At 45.3% G+C, this 7,500-nt stretch overlaps 1 protein-coding gene across 2 annotated transcripts in view; it reads left to right on the top strand.

Annotated features, from left to right (window-relative positions):
- Positions 1-7,500, top strand: part of LOC143286548 (proton-coupled folate transporter-like) — a 13,564-nt gene that overhangs the window by 2,700 nt on the left and 3,364 nt on the right. Inside the window, exons 2-7 of one of the 2 annotated variants that reach the window (XM_076594158.1) lie at positions 1,279-1,408; positions 1,728-1,940; positions 2,407-2,695; positions 3,698-3,940; positions 4,614-4,697; positions 6,560-6,716. In XM_076594158.1, the coding sequence (XP_076450273.1) occupies positions 1,313-1,408; positions 1,728-1,940; positions 2,407-2,695; positions 3,698-3,940; positions 4,614-4,697; positions 6,560-6,716 (1,082 nt within the window). In that variant the 5' untranslated portion in view covers positions 1,279-1,312. Of the gene's footprint in view, positions 1-1,246; positions 1,409-1,727; positions 1,941-2,406; positions 2,696-3,697; positions 3,941-4,613; positions 4,698-6,559; positions 6,717-7,500 lie in introns of both variants that reach the window. The other variant, XM_076594157.1, reaches the window with a different exon arrangement.

Below are 7,500 nucleotides of genomic sequence, written 5' to 3'. Positions count from 1 at the left end.
CATTTATTTCTCATGTCATTATGTGTGTGTGTGTGTGTGTGTGTGTGTGTGTGTGTGCGTGCGTGCGTGCGTGCGTGCGTGCGCGCGCGTGCATGTGTGTGTGTGCGTGTGTGCGTGCATGAGTGTGTATGTATGTGTGTGTGTGTGCGTGCATCAGTGTTTATGTTAAGGTGTGTGTGTGCGTGCGTGCGCGAGTGTGTGTGTGTGTGTGTGTGTGTGTGTGTGTGTGTGTGTGTGTGTGTGTGTGTGTGTGTGTGTGTGTGTGTGTGCTTCTGTGTACGACACATCATGAATGTTACCTTTTCTATATTTGATCTCATTTCACTCTCTTTGATGGTCGTATTTTATTTTACTTTTGTTGTTGTTGTTGTTGTTGTTGTTGATAACTCCACTCTCTCCCTTCCCCGCTATCCCTCTTCCTCTTTCCCCTCTCCCACCCTTTCTCTCTCTCCACCTCTTTCTCATTCTCTCCATGTTCGCCCAACCTCTGTCTCACCCTCTGTCCTTCTCTCTATCATTTGTTGTTGTTGTTGTTGTTGTTGTTGTTCTTCTTCTTCTTCTCAAACCTCTCTCTCTCCTCTCTCTCTATTCTTCTTCTTCTTCTTCTCAAACCTCTCTCTCTCCTCTCTCTCTATTCTTCTTCTTCTTCTTCTCAAACCTCTCTCTCTCTCCTCTCTCTCTATTCTTCTTCTTCTTCTCAAACCTCTCTCTCTCCTCTCTCTCTATTCTTCTTCTTCTTCTTCTCAAACCTCTCTCTCTCTCCTCTCTCTATTCTTCTTCTTCTTCTTCTCAAACCTCTCTCTCTCCTCTCTCTCTATTCTTCTTCTTCTTCTCAAACCTCTCTCTCTCCTCTCTCTCTATTCTTCTTCTTCTCAAACCTCTCTCTCTCCTCTCTCTCTATTCTTCTTCTTCTTCTTCTCAAACCTCTCTCTCTCCCCTCTCTCTCTCTTCTTCTTCTCAAACCTCTCTCTCTCATCTCTCTCTATTCTTCTTCGTCTTCTTCTTCTTCTCAAACACTCTCTTTTTCTGTCTCCTACGTTGACGGATTTTCCCTCCCTTCATCCACCCTCCCCCTTTCCTTCTCTCTCTCTCTCTCTCTCTCTCTCTTTCCTCTCACTCTACACCCTCGTCGTCACTCATTCCCCCACCCCCTCTCTCTCTTACTCTCTCCCTCCAACTTTCCCCATCCCGTTTCTTCTTCTTCTTCTTCTTCTTCTTCTTCTTCTTCTCCTTCTTCTTCTCGTAGGCCACGGCATCATTGCTGCTGTGCCTGGGAAGCTGGGGCGACAGAGTGGGTCGTCGTCTGCCGCTGATGGTGCCGTGTGTGGCTGCAGTAGCTTATTCCGTCAGCAACATCCTCAACGCCGTCTACATGGAAGGGCATCTGGCCTTCACTCTGATCGGTCAGGTGGGATGCGTGGCGGGTGGGTAAGGCGTGAGAAGCAGCGTTGTTGTTGTTGCTGCTGCTGCTGCTGCTGCTGCTGCTGCGACAGAAATCCATGTGCGAGCATGTGTGCGCGCGTGTGTGTTGATGTGTGTGTGTGTGTGTGTGTGTGTGTGTGTGTGTGTGTGTGTGTGTGTGTGTTCCCGCGCAGTGTATACATTGCGTCTATGTGTGTGTACGTGCATTTTTTTATGCGCCAAATAAATTATTTGTCAACTTCATTTACTCGTAGCGCTAACTACTACGACCTCCTACCTACCTCTTCTGGCCGTATGCCTTGCAGGTGTTCTCCGGACTGGGCGGCAGTTACCTGGCCGTGCTGATGGCCGGGTACACCTACCTGACTCACCTGTCCCAGGCAGGGAGCCGCATGATGAGGGTGGGGGTGGCGGAGTCGGCTGTCTTCCTGTCCAGCACCCTCAGCGTCTTCGTGTCCGGAGTTCTGGTGGACCAGCTGGGCTACGTGCCCACCTTCTCCATTGCCTTGGGGTGCCAGGTGAGGAAGGGGAGAGAGGGAATCCAGAATTTTTCTGGGTCTTTTAATCACCTGGTGGTGCCAACGCTCGGCTTATATTCCACAGATCGACATTAGCTGACGACAGGCGCTATCGCCGAGTGGTTAAAGCGTTGGACTTTTAATCTGAGGGCCCCGAGTTCGAATCTCGGTAACGGCGTCTGGTGGGTAAAGGGTGGAAATTTTTTTCCGATTTCGCAGGTCAACATAATTATGTGCAAACCTGCTTGTGCCTGAACCCCCCCCCCCCCCCCCACCCCACCCCCTTCGTGTGCATACGCAAGCAGAAGATCAAATACGCACGTTAAAGATCATGTAATCCATGTCAGCGTTACGTGCTTTATGGAAACAAGAGCATACCCAGCACGCACCGCCCAGAAGGCTGCAAAAATATCGCCATTCCTCTTCTCACTTTGCCTTTCTTTTATTTTCTTTTTTCCCCCCTCAGATTCTGGCATTCCTGTACGTCCTTTTCGTTCTCCCGGAAGTAAAGCCACCAGGGACTTCCGCCTCAACAGAAACCGCTGCCACTCCGTCCACCCCCAACGCAGCCACCACCACCACCACCACCAACACTGCCACCACTGCCACCGACTGTGTCACCTGTCGCCAGGGGGCGTGTCTAAACCCGCTGCGTGACATGTGGCGCTTCGTGAGTGCCCCACGTGACACACGGGTCAGAGTTCACCTCGCGCTCTTCATTGTGGTGCTGGACATTTTGCAGCTATGCACCACAGGTTTGTCATGTTCGTTCGTTTGGTGGTAACGTTTTTTGTTGTTAAAAAAAAAAAAAAAAAAATTTGTTTTTAGCTTAGCCGACGTCGCACACAGGACCGTCATTTCAGGGTTGTAAAATGTAAATATCAACCCCGTAGGATCTGGAGAAAAAGGGTAATTTCTTCTCGTTCGTTTGACTTAAAAAAAAAAAAAAGAAAAAAAAAAAGATTTGTCAAAAGTACAGTCATATTTATGCTTCATAAACATCAGTCATGAATATAACGTTGACTATTCGGGCTTTTTTTTTTTCACAGAAGTTAAAAGTAAATAAACAAAATTTAAAAAAAGAAGAAAAGTCACCAAACGTATCTGAAATGAAATATAATTGCAATTCATACATAGACATATATAACCACTACTGCCAATAGTTGTGTTATATATATATATATATATATATATATATATATATATATTAATGTGTATTATTTTGAGTGATGCAACGATTGAACATATTTCTTGTTTTTTTTTTGACACCACTGTTTTCAGTTGTAGCGCTTCACATCTGAACGATGAATGTATGTAATGTTTCAATGCCCCTCACAGGAGGCACATGGAATAAACGTCTTGCCTTAACTTGACTTGCCTTGATGATAACGTCGTTGACGATGATGGCGAATGAGCGGGAAGATATTAACTCTCTCCATACGAACGGCGAAAGAGACGACGTTAACAGCGTTTCATCCCAATTACCATCATCGAAATATTGCAAGCGGAACGCTCTTATACTGAAGAGGTGAATGTTGACAAAGAATACCACAGTTCTGACGACGGAAGCTAAAGATTGGGTCATTCAGACACCCACTGGACATCCGAGGGGTCTGTGTAGAGGAGAAGAGAGGACTGGCCGTACTGAGTGAGTTAATCAAGATTATGACTACTACTACTACTACTACTAACTATTACTATTGGTGCTGTTGCTGCTGCTGGTGTTGTTGTTGTTGTTAGCATAATCGTTATTTCAGGAGAAAACGACATTCTCCTGCTCTACTTGAAACGCACACCCCGAAACTGGTCGTACACTACATACGGATACTTCAAAGGGGCAGAGAACTTCACACGCGGAGCTGCCGTTCTGCTGTTGCTTCCCCTGCTGAAGAAAATGGCGTCGCCAAGGGACACTACTCTCATCCTGGCTGGTCTGGTTTCCAAGATGGCGGGCTTGGTGCTGCTGGGACTTGCGAGGGAGACATGGCTAGTGTTTTTGGGTGAGTCAGCTACATTCTTTCTCCAAAATGCGTATTGGTGTGTTTTGTGTTGTAAGTGTGTGTGCGTGCGTGCGTGCGTGCGTGCGTGCGTGTTGTGTGTGTGTGTGTGTGTGTGTGTGTTTCAGTCAGTTTCTTCTTCTTCTTCTTCTTCTTCTTCTTCTTCTGTGTTTGTGAACTGCAACTCCCACGTTCACTCGTATGAACTCGAGTGGGCTTTTACGTGTATGACCGTTTTTACCCCGCCATGTAGGCAGCCATACTCCGCTTTTGGGGGTTGGGGGTTGTGGAGGGGGGGGGGGGGGGGGTGAGTTTGAATTACACATACAGTATTTTACGTCTTGTGAAGAACGGTGTCATTGAGTTTTGCTGATCAAAAGAAATAATGCAGTACAAGAGGATGCAGAACAGTCCAAACACACAACAGGGACTAACAATAATTATGGCCTGAAGGCCCTTCAACTGACGGGTTCCTGCAGTGAAGGGGTTAATGTATCTGGAGCTTCGATTTACATAAAAAAACACAACAAACATAACATGCTGTTAACTTGAAGTGCTCATCTTTCTACTATTCCGCTACTGCTGCTTCTGCTGTTTATTGCTGCTGCTGTTGATGTTGATGTTGCTGCTGGTGCTGCTGCTGCTACTACTACTACTACGACTATGCTTCGTGCAGTGGTGGGCGTCGCCTGTTTACAAGGTTTCCCCTCAGCAGGTCTCCGATCTCTGCTGGCCAGTCTGGTCCACAAGGATGAGCAAGGTGAGTGTTGAATGATGCTCTGTCTTTGTGTGTGTGTGTGTGTGTGTGTGTGTGTGTGTGTGTGTGTGTGTGTGTGAGAGAGACAGAGACAGACAGACAGACAGAGAGATAAAGAGAGGATGAGTATATGTGTGTATGCTTTTTTGTGTATGTCTTTATGTGCATGTGTAATCGTGTGTGTGTGTGTGTGTGTGTGTGTGTGTGTGTGGATGGGGGTGGGGGTGGGGGTGATGGGGGGTGTGGGGGGTGGCAAGTCTATGAGTGTCAGTAAATGTTGTCACGTCTGATTGTGCTCATGCGCCAGTATGTACAATATCTATTTATTTATCTATCTATCTATCTATCTATCTAACTATCTATCTATCTGTCTACCTTTCTAATATAATCCATCCTGACACAGTGCCCAGTATACATATATATGGTAAATAGGATGAGACGATAAATTGAGGTCCAGTGTGCAGTATGCACTCAGCGCACGTAAGAGAACCCACGGCAACAAAATCGTTACCCTGGCAACATCCTGTCAAAACGTACAATGTGATAGTAAAACAAACACACTTGCAGACAGGAAGGTAAAGGCAGCACTGTCATGCAGCCGCACGCTCTCTCTATGGGAAGAGCAGCCCGAATTACGAAATGACGAAAGGTAATACAGCACAATACAGTACAATACAATCCAAATCAATACAATACAATGCAATGCAATACAGTGACATGCAAAGCAACGCAAATCGAAACAAAGCAAAGCAACGCAAATTAAAGCAACACAGCTCAGCTTATCACGGCTGAGCTCAGCTCAACACAGGAAGCAAGCACAACACAGTTCGGCTCAGCTCAGCTCAGCGAGCAAGCAGAAAACACCTCAGTTCAGCTCAACAAGCAAGCAAGCACAGCACAGCTCAGCTCATCTCAGCTAAGCTCAGCTCGAGCAAGCAAGCCAGCACAGCACAGCTTAGCTCATCTCAGCTCAGCAAGCAAGCACACCACAGCACAGGTCAGCTGAGCTCAGAAAGGAAGCACAACAGCCCAGCTGAGCTCAGTTCAGCTCAGCAAGCAAGCAAGCAGTGCACAGCTGAGCTCAGCTCTGCTCATGAAACACAGCATAGCACAGCTCAGCTCAATCCTGCTCATGTTTTGTGTGTGTGTGTGTGTGTGTGTGTGTGTGTGTGTGTGTGTGTGTGTGTTTGTTTTGTTTAGTTTTGTCTCGCACTTCAACTTTCTTTTCATTATCAAAAAAAAAAAAAAAAAAAAAAAAGAAAAGAAAAAAAAAGAGTGTATTTTCGCCATTGCGTTTGTGACACATGAAAGAGCACGATATAAGCTCAGGCTTGTTGTTGCTCAAGTTTCTTAACTGAACACTGTATTTGGCCTTGTTTCTTGATATACCCCCCCCCCCCCCCCCCCCCGCAAAAAAGAGAAAGAAAACAACAAACAAAAAAAAACCAACAAACAAAACAAAACAAAACAAAAACGAACAGCAACAACAACAACAAAACAAAAACAACAACAACAAAACAAACAACAAAAACAACAAAAAACCAAAACCAAAACAAACAAACAACCCCCCCCCCAAAAAAAAACAACAACAAAAAAAAACAACAACAACCCAACAACAAACAAACAAACAAAAACCCCCACAAAAAACAAACAAACAAAAAAAACCCAAACAACGTTTAAACCAACTCTGCTCATGAAACACAGCATAGCATAGCTTAGCTCAGCTCAGCGCAACGCAGTACAACACAACGCAACGCAACGCAACAACAAAACACAACACAACGCAACACAACACAACACAACACAACGCAACGCAACACAACGCAACAAAGATAACATTTCTGAAGGTGTGTGTACGTTGGCAGGACGTCTGTTCGGTCTGGTGGCGTCCACAGAGAGCGTGGTGTCCCTCACCTCCACCCTCATCTTCAACGGCATCTACCCGGAAACACTTTCCCTGTACGACGGGCTGTGCTTCCAGTTGGCCGCCTTCTTTGTCTTCATCTGCTTCGTCATCGTCATGTGAGTGATTGAGAGAGGGGGTGTCGGGTGGGTGGGGGTGGGGTTGGAGCGATATGTATCGTCATCATCATCGTCGTCGTTGTTGTATGTTGTTATTTATCATCGTTGTCATTAACAAACGTCTCGTCGTCATCATCATGAGCATTATATTGTGTTTTTTTTGTGTTGTTTTTGTTGTTGTGGTGATGAACGAGGCACGCAACTTCAAGTCAATACTGAGTAGCCCTTCTAACATCACTTCAAGTAGAAAGACGTTAAACTGAAGACAACTGAATAGCTAGCCCATGCTACCCCCGTTCAGCTAGCACACTGGCAATAAAGAGGTAAACAGGAACACACCCAGACACTTCCTCAGTAAAAAGAAAAAAAAAAAAATCACGAGGAAACCTCCGAGCTTGTCTGTATACCGATCATTTAACATGTGCACACAGCAGCAATGGCGGAAGAAATGTACAAAACACATAATTATTAGTTTTTAATCAAGACTGGCATAGCCCTTCTCTTTTTTTTAATCCTGAATATTCTGCACAGAATATACGGCCAATACAGAACAAATACATGGTTACCTCACTGGAGTTTTGACTAGAAATGATTGAACAATGAGGTTAGGAATGTAAAGGATCGAACAACAACCGATTAAACAATACCGATGACGATGATGATGGTGATGATGGTGATGATGATGATGATGATGATGATACTAATACTATTGATATTATAGGAGTATAAAGGATTGAACAACAAGCGATGAAACAATACCGGTTATTATTATTATTATTATTAT

The sequence above is a fragment of the Babylonia areolata genome, chromosome 10, assembly GCF_041734735.1.
Source record: "Babylonia areolata isolate BAREFJ2019XMU chromosome 10, ASM4173473v1, whole genome shotgun sequence".
Lineage (NCBI taxonomy): Eukaryota > Metazoa > Mollusca > Gastropoda > Neogastropoda > Buccinidae > Babylonia > Babylonia areolata.
Note: the sequence above shows the minus strand (reverse complement) of the source record. Positions and strands in the feature narration are given on the sequence as shown.